The sequence below is a fragment of the Muntiacus reevesi genome, chromosome 5, assembly GCF_963930625.1.
Source record: "Muntiacus reevesi chromosome 5, mMunRee1.1, whole genome shotgun sequence".
Lineage (NCBI taxonomy): Eukaryota > Metazoa > Chordata > Mammalia > Artiodactyla > Cervidae > Muntiacus > Muntiacus reevesi.
Window position 1 is genome coordinate 7,182,600 of NC_089253.1, and position 17,419 is coordinate 7,200,018.

Below are 17,419 nucleotides of genomic sequence, written 5' to 3' on the forward strand. Positions count from 1 at the left end.
ACACACAAACTATGTTACAGTTTTTATTTTGCTATTGAATGGAAATCCCTAGAACAAACCTGTTTTTAAAATCACCTTACTTATATACTACTGAAAAAAAGATCATCTTTTACTATATTAAATGTAGAAATTAATTCCTGAAAAAAAAGAAAAAGAAAAAAGCGGAAGAATGTTATGAGAGAGGAGTAAATTAACAAACTGGTCCTGACTTTTTAATGGAAACATTACCTCCAGAAAAGTTTATCAAGACAGGATTTTTACAATCCCCATTAAATTCAGTGAATGAATTCTAAAGGGTAAATTGGACCCATTATAATCTTAACATTTCTTATGTAATACTCATAATCACAGCATTACATAAGAGCAAGCTAGCACTAACAAAAGGAGCAATTTAAATTTCCCCTTCTTGGAGAACGCTGCTCCGGCTGACAACCAGGGCTTCCTGTCCCATTTGCAGCACGCCCATGCATCTCCTCGATTGCCAGTGAGACCCACACTCTCCTATCAGTGATATAATAAACCCTCCAAAACAGAGCGAGAAAATGAAGCAAACAAGCCCACTTCATTTCAACTTGTCAGTTTTAAATAAAATCTCTGCAGCTGAAAATGAGAAACTTGAGGGAAGACAATGTGTGAAGTAACCACATTCAACATGGGGACAAAACATGTTCCGTTACTTTTTTTTTCCCTGATCTGCCACGAAAGTTTTTGAAATTTCAACACAGATCATTTTTAATAAAATCTTTTCTTGTCAAGGAGGACTTACGAGGAAGAAATTGCTTATTTTTTGTTTGCTTATTTTTCCTCCTTTTCCTTCACCCACTGATGCCTTCGGAAAAAATCTCAAGTTATCCTAAGCCCCTATGATATCTTAATGAGTAATCTATGACCTTTGGAACAACTCTCATTATCAATTTTTAAGTCAGAGTTAGTATACATACAGAACACACTGAAAAAAGTACATGCTTTTTTTTTTTTTTACTTATTCTAATTTATTACTTACATATTACTTACATAATACCTTACATAATACATAGATTTTATATCCAAAATATTGGAGCATGCCCTCTGCTTACCAAAATAAAAAGTATAAAAAACAAAAATACATTGGGAGGAAGATAGAAAGAAATGAACATTCCAATAAATAGGAATACCTGAATATTGGTGAAATAAATAATGATTGTTAATGTAAACCCTTTCACTCAACTTTTCCCAGTACCTACTCCCCCTCACCCAGCTTCTCTCCAAACCCATTCCTGCCGTGCATTCAGGAGGCTCCATTCTGCTCTTCCCCTCAACTCTCTCCATGTCATCTCTTCTTTCTTGGTGGTTACCCTTTTTTCATTGTTAAATCCCCCTTGACTTTATTTACTTCTCCTGAAAGGGCACGTGTGCCTCTTTAAAGGACAGCTGCTATCGCTGGGTCCCAGCAGACACACAGCATAAGCTGTGCATATTCCAAATGTGCAAATTTGGATTAAATATCCAAATATTTAATTGAATCAGAGAGGGAGGATGGGAGAAGTCAGACACTTTTTTCCTGAATGTCCCAAAGTATGTCCAGACTTCATAGAAACACATTTTCATGTTTTTTATTTCCAAAGTTTTATCTCATGTATTTTCCAAACAAGCTTAGAATACTCTTCCTTATTCTGTTACACTGCTATAATAGAAACTCTCCAATTTCAAACTCTTGTTTTGAAATTTCTAGGTTACTTTGAGTGATCATTTCATAGAATGATATTAATGTTGAGGAGTATGATTCCTGTCACCATCGTTGATAGCCTATTGTTAAGAAGTTCTTTCAGTGACTCTAGGGTAAAAAGACGCTTGCTCCTTGGAAGAAAAGCTATGACCAACCTAGACAGCATATTAAAAAGCAGAAACATTGCTTTACCAACAAAGGTCCGTCTAGTTAAAGCTATGGTTTTTCCAGTAGTCATGTATGATGTGAGAGTTGGACCATAAAGAAAGCTGAATACCAAAGAATTGATGCTTTTGAACTGTGGTGTTGGAGAAGACTCTTGAGAGTCCCTTGGACTGCAAGGAGATCCAACCAGTTCATCCTAAAGGAAATCAGTCCTGAATATTCACTGGAAGGACTGATGCTAAAGCTGAAACTCCAATCCTTTGGCCACCTGATGTGAAGAACAGACTCACTAGGAAAGACGCTGATATTGGGAAAGACTGAAGGCAGGAGAAGAGGATGACAGAGAATGAGATGGTTGGATGGCACCACCAAAGTGATGGACGTGAGTTTGAGTAAGCTCTGGGAGTTGGTAATGGACAGGGAGGCCAGGCATGCTGCAGTCCATGGTGTCACAAAGAGTCAGACACGACTGAGTGACTGAATTGATACTGATAATAGAAAACATGATTTCATATGTGTATTTTACATGTATCCTTAGTAGAGAAGTACCATGGAATAGGAAAGAGGATATAGACTATAAGGACTTCAGTTCAGGCTCTGATGAATCAATATTTAATAGAATGACCATAATCAGAGAGTTTCTCTTGTTTAACCACTCAGGAAAATCCCCTGAAGTAGGAAATGGCAACCCCCCCCCCAGTATTCTTGCCTGGAAAATCCCATGGACAGAGGAGCCTGGTGGGCTAAAGTCCATGGGGTCAGAGAGAGTCATGCACGAGTGATCACACACACACTCACACATCATTACATGTATTTAAATGTAGGGAAAAATGAATATCATAGGATGGTTAAATTAACATTAGGTATATTTTAGAAATATTTTTCAGTTTTACTTTATGATCCTTATCAGGATTTATTATTAAGTATAGGAAAAGAAATATACTTAAAATTAATTTAACCTAGCTATTAAACATTCAGTAATTAGTGTGAACGATGATATACAACTTTCATGCTTATACTGTGTTTTACAACCAGTGAAATTCTGCCAAAACCGTAAGGTTATTCTCTGCAGTTCAAGGTAAGTGAGACTGATATCCCCTAGCATCCTTAGATGCAAACTTTCCACTGTATTTTGCACTTTGTATCCTACCAAGCTGCTCTCTCAATAATCACGTAGTACAATGTAAGACCACAGTGTGGCCTGAGTGCCATTTACTGATGAATGTTTTCAAAACGATAGCAAACAGCATCGTTTTCTCAGACGAGACCTGTTCTGAGCAGAGGGGTTTTTGTTTCCCCACAGTGACGGCTGGGCGGACAGGTACGATGTGACAGATGGCTATCAGCGAGAAGCTGTTGGTGGAATCACAATCAAGCTCCAGTCTCCCGACGTCAAGTGGTTTGATGATTATTATCTGAAGCTCCGGCCAGAAACAAACCTCCGAAACCCTTGGTTTCAAGAGTTTTGGCAGCATCGCTTTCAGTGCCGGCTGGAAGGGTTTGCACAGGAGAACAGCAAATACAACAAGACTTGCAATAGTAAGCAGATTTATTCTTTCATTTTAAGCGGGTAAGGCTCAGGCTCCAATTTAAGTAAACTGTGTTATGAGGATAGCGGCTGTCATCTGTTAGAAAGGAGGGTTGTTACGTACAATGGGTGCTGCTTCTTAGAGAGATAAGAACACATAAGAGAGTAAATGTTCACTCTATTAAGATTTCAAACTGTTTCTATCATTCAGCATATTGGCAGTCTGCCACAAAGCTAATGTGAGCTCCATAAAGGAACTCTTCTTGACATCTTTGATGGCAAGAACTACATTCTGGTTATTTTGATTATCTTTAGTAATTAGCACAGTGGAAGGCACATAGCAAGTGTTTCATGTGTGTCTGAAGAATGAATGAGTGAATGTTGAAGGATGGAGCCAATTCCTACTTCCATTAATAAAGTATAAAACAGCAACAGGGATTTGCTATGTATAATGATGATGTTCCAGGAGACATAAACTAAGCTGAGCCATTCAAATTCTTTATGAGGATTCACAATGTACCAAACATTGCTTTAGCTGTAAGGGTAACAAGATAAGGAAAACTAGATCCTGCCTTCAAGGGATTTATTGTCTAGTTAGGGAGATCACAATGCCAACAAAAACTGCAATTCGGTGTTGTAAGTGACATAATAGGAATTTTAAACAAAGCGCTTGGTCAGTTTTATTTGTAGTAAATCCAAAGGGAATCTTGACTCGTAATAACCAGATAGGGTCACTACTGATCTGTAAGTCAAAGTGCAAAGGTTAAGATTTGTTAAAACCAATAAAGGATTTGCTAAGATGGATTTATCCCACATTATGTAATGAGCACTTCATATGCATTTGCAAAGTAATGAAATGTTGTAGTTGGTGGTATAATGCCTTTATCATGATGCTGGAACAGAAGACTGTACTGGAGCAATGAGGTTGAGGTTGAAATCCTAGCCCATGAACTAATTCCAGTCTACAGAGAAGCTGTCACCAGCACCAAAATGAGGAAAATAGGAACTATGGAGGGACTTTTTATAATGCATCTCCTGAGTTCATGTCCATACTGTTTTTTCTATCAGTCCCTTCTTTTGTGAAATGAATGAAGTAGTAAGTGCTGATCTGTGATTACTTTTAAATCTCAGTATTTGAAAAAATGAGAACATGTCAGCCTCATGTAAGTTCCTAATCTAGCAATGGTGGAGAGGAGTGCTGGGGTGTGGGATGGTACTGCCCAGTGAAATCCAGAAATTACAGAAGCCTGGTGTGAAACTACATTTGCTACTCTCCTGCTTTAACTACTGCTAACTCTGGTCCAGAATCTTCAGATGCTTATTCATGTCCTTTGTTTTTATGTTTTATTTTCATGAAAAAAATGTGAATACACAGGACTGTGATTTCTATTTCACAATTTTTTTTCATTTATTTTTATTAGTTGGAGGCTAATTACTTTACAATATTGTAGTGGTTTTTTCATACATTGACATGAATCAGCCATGGATTTACATGTGTTCCCCATCCCGATCCCCCCTCCCACCTCCCTCTCCACCCGATTCCTCTGGGTCTTCCCAGTGCACCAGGCCTGAGCACTTGTCTCATGCATCCAGCCTGGGCTGGTGATCTGTTTCACCATAGATAATATACATGTTTCAATGCTGTTCTCTCGAAACATCCCACACTCGCCTTCTCCCACAGAGTCCAAAAGTCTGTTCTGTACATCTGTGTCTCTTTTTCTGTTTTGCATATAGGGTTACCATTACCATTTTCTAAATTCCATATATATGCATTAGTATACTGTATTGGTGTTTATCTTTCTGGCTTACCTGACTCTGTATAATGGGCTCCAGTTTCATCCATCTCATTAGAACTGATTCAAATGAATTCTTTTTAATAGCTGAGTAATATTCCATGGTGTATATGTACCACAGCTTCCTTATCCATTCGTCTGCTGATGGGCATCTAGGTTGTCCCAAGTTTATATTTTTCACAGTTCTATCCAGTTTCTTTTTTAATTTAATTTTTTTAAACTTTATTTTACTTTTAATTGGAGGATAATTACTTTACAATATTGCGATGGTTTCCACCATACATCAACAGGAACCCGCCATATGTATACATACACCCCCTTCCTCCTGAGCTCCCTCCTGTCCCCACCCCATCCCACCCCTCCCTCTAGGCTGTCACGGAGCTCTGGCTTTGGGTTCTGTGTGATACAGCAAATTCTCACTGTGTGCACTAGTCGCTCAGTCACGTCTGACTCTTTGTGGCCCCATGGACTGCAGTCCGCCAGGCTCCTCTATCCATGGAATTCTCCAGGAGAGAATACTGGAGTGGGTTGCCATTCCCTTCTCCAGGGACTCTTCCCCACCCAGGGATCAAGCCCAGGCCCGCCGTATTGCAGGCAGACTCCTTACTGTCTGAGCCATCAGGGAAGCCCAAATGCCCCCTGGCCAGCTACTTTACATATGGCAATATATATGTGTCAAAGCTACTCTCACATCATCCCACCTTCTCTCCCCCACTGTGTCCAAAAGCGTGTTCTCCGTCTGCATCTTCACTGCTGCCCTGCAGATAGCTGCATCAGTACCATCTGTCTAGACTCCATATATATGCGTTAAAATACATTTGTCTTTTTCTTTCTGACTTCACTTTGTATAATTGGCTCTAGGTTTGTCCACCACATTCGAACCAACCTAAATGCAAAAAGTGGTGCTGGGAACAGAGGGCAGTTACATGTAAAATAATAAAATTAGAACACCTCCTAACACCATACACAAAAATAAACTCAAAACGGATTAAAGAAACACCTACATGTAAGACTAAAAACTGTAAAACTCTTAGAGTAAAACATAGGCAGAACACTCTTTGACATAAACCACAGCGAGATCCTCTATGACCCACCTCCTAGAGTAATGGAAATAAAAACAAAAATAAACAACTGTGACCTAATTAACCTTAAAAGCTTTTGCAAGGAAAGCTTATGAAGTAAACTAAAAGCAAGGTAAAAAGAAAATCCTCAGATTGGGAGAAAATAACAGCAAATGAATCAACAAACAAAGAACTAATTTCCAAAATATTCAAGCAGTTCATGAAGCTCAATACCAGAAAAATAACCCAATCAAAGACTAGGCAGAAGACTTAAACAAACATTTCTCCAAAGAAAACATACAGATGGCTAATAAACACATGAAAAGATGCTCAACGTCACTCAGAGAAATGCAAACCAAAACTACAACAAGGTATCATCTCACAACAGTCAGAATGGCCATCATCAAAAAGTCTATCCAGTTTCTGAAGGACACAAACTTCTGTCCTCCCTTGAGATTTGGGGAGCATACAGCCTCTATGCACTAATCCTATGATTGTATACATATAACTCTATATAGCTACATTGGAGGCATTTTGGAGGGTCAGCTGCAGATCCAATATTGTTTCCAGTTCCTCTTTAGTGAGGAGTTAGTGACAACCCCTAACCAGTGTGGCTAAGTAACTTTTTCCCGTTGGTCTTCGCCCTCTTTTGTACTAATGTTCTTCCTCCCCAACTCCTTTTTGTCTGAAATGTACTCTCAGGAAATAATTCTTTGTTTCTCTTAATTTTTTCCCCTTATTGGAGGCCTTTTGACATACAGTCTTGAAAAACTCTTTGATTTCCATGGAAACATTATTTCTATGGAAATTATTCTATAAAATTCTCCATTTGAAATTGTTGCTACAGTTCTGCCTTTCTCATGAGCAACCGTGATGTGATTTCTCTGCTCAGGGGCTGAGCCTCACTCTAGTTTTGGAAAAGCATTCTTTTAGTCCCACCCCTGTGGAATCTTATCTGTCAACAGGTGTCATTTTGTACATAAAGATGAACACAGATATGTAATACCTCTGTTATTCTTCTCAATGAGAGAAGAACTGTCATTATCATTAAAGATAATAAAACCAAGAATTAGATAAAACAGCTTGCTCAGGAAAACACTAGAACTGAGAATCAAACTCAGATTTGTCTAAATATTTGTCTTATATTTAGCCTATATGCTACACTAAGTGAAAGACACTCAGTTGTGTCCGACCCTTTGCGATCCCATGGACTATACAGTCCATGGAATTCTCCAGGCCAGAATACTGAAGTAGGTAGTCTTTCCCTTCTTCGGGAGATCTTCCCAAACCAGGGATTGAACCCAGGTCTCCCACATTGCAGGTGGATTCTTTACCAGCTGAGCCACAAGGGAAATTCATGCTACACTAAAGAGAGAGAATATTTTAGTTTTAAAAATCACGGTCAAATTTGCATTCTATAATAGTTAACATATAGGTCAAAAATACAAAAAAAAAGAAATAAATATTATTTGTATATAACTATGGAATGCAATAATAGATACCTCAATATTCAGTAATCTCTACTTTTGACCATATTTCCTTATTTACTCAAATGTCCTTTCAGTATACCAATCTACATTTTCAAAAAGACCCCAGGTAGTTTATTCTGTAACAGTACTGAATATGAGTAGTGTGTTCCAAAATATACTTTCATCAAGCAGTGTGCATAAGACAACCATTTTTGAGTTGGAGAGGTAAGTTCCAGTTTACAATCCATGACAGGCAAGAAATCTTCACCGTATTCACTCTCTATAGTATCCAAATCTAATAGATACTTCAAAAAGCAAACTGACTTTTTACGAAGAGTGGAAATACTCATAGCTGAATAACTGCCATTTTTTTTAAGAAACTTCCTGAAAGGCAAAATATAAGTGCTAGAAGTAGATGAATCTGAATCTAAAATTAGCAGTAGCATTATACAGAATGAGCTAAAGAAAAGCTCTGAGTAACCAGAAAGCTTAAGGAAAACACTTAACACTGAATAAGTAGCAGAGCCATCTCAGAGACCAACTCCTAATGATAACCCTATATGCAAAACAGAAAAAGAGACACAGATGTACAGAACAGACTTTTGGACTCTGTGGGAGGTGGGATGTTTCAAGAGAACAGCACTGAAACACGTATATTATCTAGGGTGAAACAGATCACCAGCCCAGGTTGGATGCATGAGACAAGTGCTCGGGCCTGGTGCACGGGAAGACCCAGAGGAATCGGGTGGAGAGGGAGGTGGGAGGGGGGATCGGGATGGGGAATACGTGTAAATCCATGGCTGATTCATGTCAATGTATGACAAAAACCACTACAATAAAAAAAACAAATTCCCAATAGACTACAGCTAGGTGATTTTAAAAGAAATCTGGATGGAAAACCATTGTGACTAATATTAACAGCACAATGTTCATGGCAAAACCACTAACATTATCTTAGTACAATTTTCCAAGGACAATTTATTTTTCTTTAAACTAATGATTTATAGTAACACCTGGATAGCAGTCTTTCATATAGCCTCTTCTGGTTTCCCACTAAAGTATTGATGACTGTATCAATAACAAAAGTAAAACAACAGAAAACTCATGTAACAACAATCTTTGAGAAAGGCAGCCATCACAATGGCAGGGCCTGGAGGACTTCCACTAAATAGCCATAATGCCTATGAAATCAGATATTGGTACAACTGGCTAACTATAGAGGGGAAAAGTTGGTATAGCCTCAAACCACAATGTACAGACACACACATACTTGTATATGTATACATGTACACACCCAGATGAGCAAAATAGTTAAGTATGAAAAAGAAAACTATGGAGATAAAAGAAATCACTGTAGAGGGATTCAATTCAGATAAGTCACTCAGCCATATCCGACTTCCCACAACCCCATGGACTGCAGCACGCCAGGATTCTCTGTCCATCACCAACTCACAGAGCCAACTCAGACTCATATCCATCACGTCACTGACACCATCCAACCATCTCAATCGTCCCCTTCTCCTCCCACCTTCAATCTTTCCCAGCATCAGGGTCTTTTCCATTGAGTTGGTTCTTCACATCAGGTGGCCAAAGTATTGGAGTTTCAGCTTCAGCATCAGTCCTTCCAATGAATATTCAGAACTGATTTGCTTTAGAATTGACTGGTTGGATCTCCTTGCAGTCCAAGGGACTCTCAAGAGTCTTCTCCAACACCACAGTTCAAAAGCATCAATTCTTCAGTGCTTAGATTTTCTTAATAGTCCAACTCTCACATCCATACATGACTACTGGAAAAACCATAGCTTTGACTAGATGGACCTTTGTTGGCAAAGTAATGTCTCTGCTTTTTAATATGCTGTCTAGGTTGGTCATAACTTTTCTTCTAAGGAGCAAATGTTTTATAATTTCATGGCTGCAGTCATCATCTGCAGTGATTTTGGAGCCCATGAAAATAGTTTGTTACTGTTTCCATTGTTTCACTATTTTCCATGAACTGATGGGGCCAGATACCATGATCTCTGTTTTCTAAATGTTGAGTTTTAAGCCAACTTTTTCACTCTCCTCTTTCTCATCAAGAGGCTCTTGAGTTCTTCTTCGCTTTCTGCCATAAGGGTAGTGTCATCTGCATGTCTGAGGTTATTGGTATTTCTCCCGGCAATCTTGATTCCAGCTTGTGATTCATCCAGCCCAGCATTTCACATGACGTACTCTGCATATAAGTTAAATAAGTAGGGTGACAATATATAGGGTTGATGTACTCCTTTCCCAATTTGGAACCAGTCTGTTATTCTGTGTCCAGATCTAACTGTTGCTTCTTGACTTGAGTACAGATTAGGAAGGTTTTACTCAGAAAAAGAATGATAGAGTATATGAGACTGAGAATATTTCATGGTTTTTTTTTTTTTCCATGTTGCTGTTGTTTAGTCACTAAGTTAGTGTTCAACACTTTTGTGACCCCTGGTCTGTAACCTGCCAGGCTCCTCTGTCCATAGGATTTCCCAGGCAAGAATACTGGAATGGGTTGCCCTTTCCTTCTCCATGGTGGTTTTAATTAAATAAAAATTCTTAAATTCGATGTGTTAAAAACATAATAAAGTTAAAAGAGAAAAAAGGTCAATCTGTCAGTCTAAATATTTATTTTCTTACAAGAATAGCCCATCCAACTTTAAAACATAAAAATAAAAAAACAGACAAATGTACAGTGGATATATTAGTAAATGCTTCACAGAACAATTAGAAATCATTAATAAACATTAGAAAAATTCACTCATTATTGAGAAAAGTTCACTCTCATAATTAATTGTAAAAATACAAATGTTCTTTATCTTTCTGTATTTTCTAAACATTCCAGAATGATGAGTTATTTCTTATCCAAAAGAAAGAAGAAAAAAATAATGTTTTCAAATTATTATTTAAGGACACTTCACCCCCAACACACATTTTTGAGGCATTTTCATTTTAATGTGTGTGATGTGTGTATGTCATAGAATAATGTATATATATTTATAGTAATTATATAAAATATACAACTCAAGTGAATTTATGTTTTATGAATTTTTATATCTATATATACATATCTCTGTAAATACCATCCAAAGGAACAATATCAAAAAGTTCTCTCATACCCAATCCCAATCAATAACATGCTCCATTAATATAAATTTTTAAAAATTATTTTTAATTGAAGGATAATTGCTTTACAGAATTTTGTTTTCTGTCAGACCTCAACATGAATCAGTCATAGGTATATGTATACCCCCTCCCTTTTGAATCCCCCTCCCATCTCCCTCCCCACCCCACCCCTCTAGGTTGGTACAGAGCCCCTGTGTGAGTTTCCTGAGACACACGGCACATTCCCATTGGCTATCTATTTTACATACGGTAATGTAAGTTTCCATGTTACTCACAACATACATCTCACCCTCTCCTCCCCTGTCCCCATGTCCCTAAGTCTATTCTCTATGTCTGTTTCCCATTGCTGCCCTGTAAATAAATTCTTCAGTACCATTTTTCTAGATTCTGTATATATGCATTAGTATATGATATTTATCTTTCTCTTTCTGACATACTTCACTCTGTAAAATAGGCTCTAGGTTCATCTACCTCATTAGAACTTACTCAAATGTGTTCCATTTTATGGCTGAATAACATTCCATTATGTATATGTACCACAACTTCTTTATCCATTCAACTGTCGATGGACATCTAGGTTGCTTCCATGTTCTAGCTACTGTAAACAGTGCTGCAATGAACCATGGAATGCACGTGTCTTTTTCAATTTTGGTTTCCTCAGGGTATATGCCTAAGAGTGGGACTGCTGTGTCAAATGGTGGTTTTATTCCTAGTTTTTTTAAGGGATCTCCATACTGTCTTCCATAGTGACTGTATCAATTTACATTCCCACCAACAGTGCAAGAGCATTCCCTTTTCTCCACACCCTCTCCAGCATTTATTGTTTGTAGAATTTTTGATGATGGCCATTCTTACTGGCCAATTCTTACAATGAGGTGATACCTCATTGTAGTTTTGATTTGCATTTCTCTAATAATGAGCGATGTTCAGCATCTTTTCATGTGTTTGTTAGCCATCCGTATGTCTTCTTTAGAGAAACGTCTGTTTAGGTCTTTTCTCCACTTTTTTATTGGGTTGTTTGTTTTTCTGGTATTGAGTTATATGAGCTGCTTATATATTTTGGAAATTACTCCTTTGTCAGTTGTTTCATTTGCTGTTATTTTCTCCCATTCTGAGGGTTGTCTTTTCACCTTGCTTACAGTTTCCTTTGCTGTGGAAAAGCTTTTAAGTTTAATCAGGTCCCACTTGTTTACTTTTGTTTTTATTTCCATTACTCTAGGAGGTGGGTTGTAGAGAATCTTGCTTTGATTTATGTCATTGAGTGTTCTGCCTATGTTTTCCTCTAAGAGTTTTATAGTCTCTGGTCTTACATTTGGGTCTTTAATCCATTTTGAGTTTATCTTTGTGTATGGTGTTAGGAAGTGTTCTAATTTCATTCTTTTACATGTAGCTGTCCAGTTTTCCCAGCACCACTTATTGAAGAGTCTGTCTCTGCCCCATTGTATATTCTTGCCTCCTTTGTCAAAAATAAGGTGTGCATAGGTGCATGGGTTTATCTCTGGGCTCTCTATCTTGTTCCACTGATCTATATTTCTGTTTTTGTGCGAGAAACACACTGTCTTGATTAGCTTTGTAGTGTAACCTGAGGTCAGGAAGGTTGATTCCTCCAGCTCCATTCTTCTTTCTCAAGACTGCTTTAGCTACTCAGGTACTTTGGGGATTCCATATGAATTGTGAAATTTTTGTTCTAGTTCTGTGAAAAATGCTATTGGTAATTTGATAGGAATCACATTGAATCTGTAGATTACATTTGTTAGTATAGTCATTTTCACAATATTAATTCTTCCTACCCAGGAACATGGAATGTCTCTCCATCTGTTTATGCTACCTTTGATTTCTCTCATCAGTGTCTTATAATTTTCTGTGTACAGTTCTTTTGTCTCCTTAGGTAAGTTTATTCCTAGATATTTAATTATTTTTGTTGCAATGGTGAGTGGGATTGATTCCTTAATTTCTTTCTGATTTTTCATTGTTTATATATAGAAAGGCAAGAGATTACTGTGTATTGATTTTGTATCCTGCAACTTTGCTAAATTCATTGATTAGTTCTAGTAATTTTCTGATACTATCTTTAGGGTTCTCTATGTACAGTATCATATTATCTGAAAGCAGTGACAGCTTTATTTCTTCTCTTCTGACATGGATTCCTTTTATTTCTTTTTCTACTATGATTGCAGAAAAACTACAGATTCAACCAAAACTATGTTGAATAATAGGGGTGAAAGTGGACACCCTTGTTTTGTTCCTGATGTTGGGGGAATGCTCTCAGCCTTTCACCACTGAGAATAATGTTTGCTGTAGACTTAATCATATATGGTCTTTAATTTAAATTTAAAATCATATGTGGCCTTTTTTATGGCATGTTTTAAAAAAAAGTTCAGGTAGGTTCTTTCTATACACATTTGTTGAAGAGTTTTAATCATAAATGGGTGATGAATTTTGACAAGGACTTTTTCTGCATCTATTGAGATTAATGTATGTTTTTTCATGTTTCAGTTTGTTAATATGGTATATCATATTGATTGATTTGTGTATATAGAAGAATCCTTGCATCCCTGGAATAAACCCAACTTGATCATGGTGTATGAGCTTTTTGATGTGTTGCTGAATTCTCTTTGCTAAATTTTGTTGAAGAGTTTTGCATCTATGTTGATCAGTGATACTGGTCTGTAGTTTTCTTTTTTTGTGTTGTCTTTGTCTGATTATGGTATCAGGGTGATGGTGGCCTCATAGAATGAGTTTGGAAGTGTTCCTTCCTCTGCAATTTTTTGAAAGAGTTTTAGAAGGATAGGCATTAGCTCTTCTCCAGTTACTGATAGAATTCTACTGTGAAGCCATCTGGTCCTGGGCTTTTGTTTTTTGGGAGATTTTTTTTATCACAACTTCAACTTCAGTGCTTGTAACTGGGTTGTTTCTACTTTCTGTTTCTTCCTTCTTTAGTCTTGGAAGATGGAACTTTTCTAAGAATCTGTCCATTTCTTTCAGGTTATCCATTTTGTTGACATAAATTTGTTCAAAATAGTCTCTTATAATCCTTTGTATTTGGCATTGTCTGTTGTAACCTCTCCTTTTTCATTTCTAATTTTGTTGATTTGATTCTTCTTTTTTTCTTTTTTTTGATTTTATTTTATTAAATTTTTTTTTCATTTATTTTTATTAGTTGGAGGCTAATTACTTTACAATATTGTAGTGGGTTTTTGTCATACATTGACATGAATCAGCCATGGATTTACATGTATTCCCCATCCTGATCCCCCACCACCACCTCCCTCTCTACCCGATCCCTCTGGGTCTTCCCAGTACACCAGGCCCAAGCACTTGTCTCATGCATCCAACCTGGGATGGTGATCTGTTTCACCCTAGATAATATACATGTTTCGATGCTGTTCTCTCAAAACATCCCACCCTCGCCTTCTCCCACAGAGTCCAAAAGTCTGTTCTGTACATCTGTGTCTCTTTTTCTGTTTTGCATATAGGGTTATCATTACCATCTTTCTAAATTCCATATATATGTGTTAGTATGCTGTAATGTTCTTTATCTTTCTGGCTTACTTCACTCTGTATAATGGGCTCCAGTTTCATCCATCTCATTAGAACTGATTCAAATGAATTCTTTTAATGGCTGAGTAATATTCCATGGTGTATATGTACCACAGCTTCCTTATCCATTCGTCTGCTGATGGGCATCTAGGTTGCTTCCATGTCCTGGCTATTATAAAGAGTGCTGCGATTAACATTGGGGTGCACGTGTCTCTTTCAGATCTGGTTTCCTCGGTGTGTATGCCCAGAAGTGGTATTGCTGGGTCATATGGCAGTTCTATTTCCAGTTTTTTAAGAAATCTCCACACTGTTCTCCATAGCGGCTGTACTAGTTTGCATTCCCACCAACAGTGTAAGAGGGTTCCCTTTTCTCCACACCCTCTCCAGCATTTATTGCTTGTAGACTTTTGGATAGCAGCCATCCTGACTGGTGTGTAATGGTACCTCATTGTGGTTTTGATTTGCATTTCTCTGATAATGAGTGATGTTGAGCATCTTTTCATGTGTTTGTTAGCCATCTGTATGTCTTCTTTGGAGAAATGTCTGTTTAGTTCTTTGGCCCAGTTTTTGATTGGGTCATTACTCTCTTCTTTTCTTGATGAGTCTGGCTAAAGGTTTCTCAAATTTGTTTATCTTCTCAAAGAACCAGCTTTTAGTATTATTAAGCTTTACTATTGTTTCTTTCATTTCTTTTTCATTTATTTCTGCTCTGACCTTTATGATTTCTTTCCTTCTGCTAATATTGTGGAGTTTTTTGTTCTTTTTCCAGTTATTTTAGGTGTAAAGTTAGGTTATCTACTCGATGTTTTTCTTGTTTCTTAAGGTAGGATTATATTGCTATTAACTTCCCTCTTAGAAATGCTTTTGCTACATCCCATAAGTTTTGAGTTGTTGTGTTTTCACTGTCATTTGTTTCTAGAAATTTTTTTATTTCCCTTTTGATTTCTTCAGTTCAGTTCAGTCGCTCAGTCGCGTCTGACTCTTTGCGACCCATGAATCGCCACACGCCAGGCCTCCCTGTCCATCACAAACTCCCGGAGTTTACTCAAATTCATGCCCATCGAGTTGGTGATGCCATCCAGCCATCTCATCCTCTCTCGTCCCCTTCTCCTCCTGCTTCCAATCCCTCCCAGCATCAGGGTCTTTTCCAATGAGTCAACCCTTCGCATGAGGTGGCCAAAGTATTGGAGTTTCAGCTTCAGCATCAGTCCTGCCAATGAACACCCAGGACTGATCTCCTTTAGGATGGACTGGTTGGATCTCCTTGCAGTCCAAGGGACTCTCAAGAGTCTGCTCCAACACCACAGTTAAAAAGCATCAATTTTTTGCCACTCAGCTTTCTTCACAGTCCAACTCTCACATCCGTACATGATCACTGGAAAAACCATAGCCTTGACCAGATGGACCTTTGTTGGCAAAGTAATGTCCCTGATTTTTGCTATGTTATCTAGGTTAGTCATAACTTTTCTTTCAAGGAGTAAACGGCTTTTAATTTCATGGCTGCAGTCACCATCTGCAGTGATTTTGGAGCCCCCCAAAAAATAAAGTCTGACACTGTTTCCAAAGTCTCCCCATCTATTTCCCATGAGATGATGGGACCAGATGCCATGATCTTAGTTTACCGAATGTTAAGCTTTAAGCCAACTTTTTCACTCTCCTCTTTCACTTTCATCAAGAGGCTTTTTAGATCCTCTTCACTTTCTGCCATAAGGTGGTGTCATCTGCATATCTGAGGTCATTGATATTTCTCCCAGCAATCTTGATTCCAGCTTGTGCTTCTTCCAGCCCAGCATTTCTCATGATGTACTCTGCATGTAAATTAAATAAGCAGGGTGACAATATACAGCCTTGATGTACTCTTTTTCCTATTTGGAACCAGTCTGTTGTTCCATGTCCAGTTCTAACTGTTGCTTCCTGACCTGCATACAGATTTCTCAAGAGGCAGCCAGGTGATCTGGTATTCCCATCTCCTTCAGAATTTTCCATAACCTGTTAATTAGAGATATATATATTGTGTGTGTGTGTGTTACATAGAAACTTATTGTTCAACCTCCATGTGTTTTGTGTTTTTTTACAGTTCTTTTCTTGTAATTGATGTCTAGTCTCATACCGTTGTGGTCAGAAAAGATGCTTGATATGATTTCAATTTTCTTAAATTTACTGAGGTTTGATTTGTGATCCAAGATGTGGTCTATCCTGGAGAATGTTCCATGTGCACTTGAGAAGAAGGTATATTCTTCTGCATTTAGATGAAATGTTCTGAAGATATCAATGATATCCATCTAATCTAATGTATCATTTAATACTTGTGTTTCCATATTAATTTTGTTTTGATGATCTGTTCGTTGGTGTGAGTGGGGTGTTAAAGTCTCCTACTATTATTGTGTTACTGTCAATTTCTCCTCTTATGTCTATTAGTGTTTGTCTTATGTATTGAGGTGCTCCTATGTTGAGTGCAGAGATATTTACAGTTGTGCTGTCTTCCTCTTAGATTGATCCCCTGATCATTATGGAGTTTCCTTCCTTGTAATATTCTTTATTATAAAGTCTGTTTTGTCTGATACGAGGATTGCTACTCCAGCTTTCTTTTGCTTCCCATTTGCATGGAATATATTTTTCCATCCTCTTACTTTCAGTCTATATGTGTCTTTAGGTCTGAAGTGGGTTTCTTGTAGACAGCATATATATGGGTCTTGTTTTTGTATCCATTCAGCCAGTTTGTGTAATTTGGTTGGAGAATTTAATCCATTTATATTTAAAGTAATTATTGATATATATGTCCCTATTGCTATTTTCTTAATTGTTTGGAGTTTGAGTCTGTAGATCTTTATCTTCTCTTGTATTTTTTGACTATGTAAGTCCCTTTAACATTTGTTGTAAAGCTAGTTTGGTGGTACTGAATTAACTTTTGCTTGTCTGAAAAGCTTTTGATTTCTCCATCAACTTTGAATGAGATCCTTGCTGGGTACAGTAATCTTGGTTATAGGTTTTTCCCTTCCAGTACTTTATATCCTGCCATTCCCTTT

General features: G+C 37.6%; 1 protein-coding gene and 1 long non-coding RNA gene across 3 annotated transcripts in view; one reads left to right on the plus strand and one right to left on the minus strand.

The window, feature by feature from the left end:
* Nucleotides 1-17,419, plus strand: part of GRM5 (glutamate metabotropic receptor 5) — a 585,267-nt gene that overhangs the window by 409,727 nt on the left and 158,121 nt on the right. For both annotated transcript variants that reach the window (XM_065936547.1, XM_065936548.1), the window contains exon 3: nt 3,174-3,409. In XM_065936547.1, the coding sequence (XP_065792619.1) occupies nt 3,174-3,409 (236 nt within the window). The remainder of the gene's footprint in view (nt 1-3,173; nt 3,410-17,419) is intronic.
* The window catches only part of LOC136168835 (uncharacterized), a 190,612-nt gene that overhangs the window by 15,777 nt on the left and 157,416 nt on the right, over nt 1-17,419 (minus strand). The gene's annotated exons all lie outside the window — the stretch shown is intronic.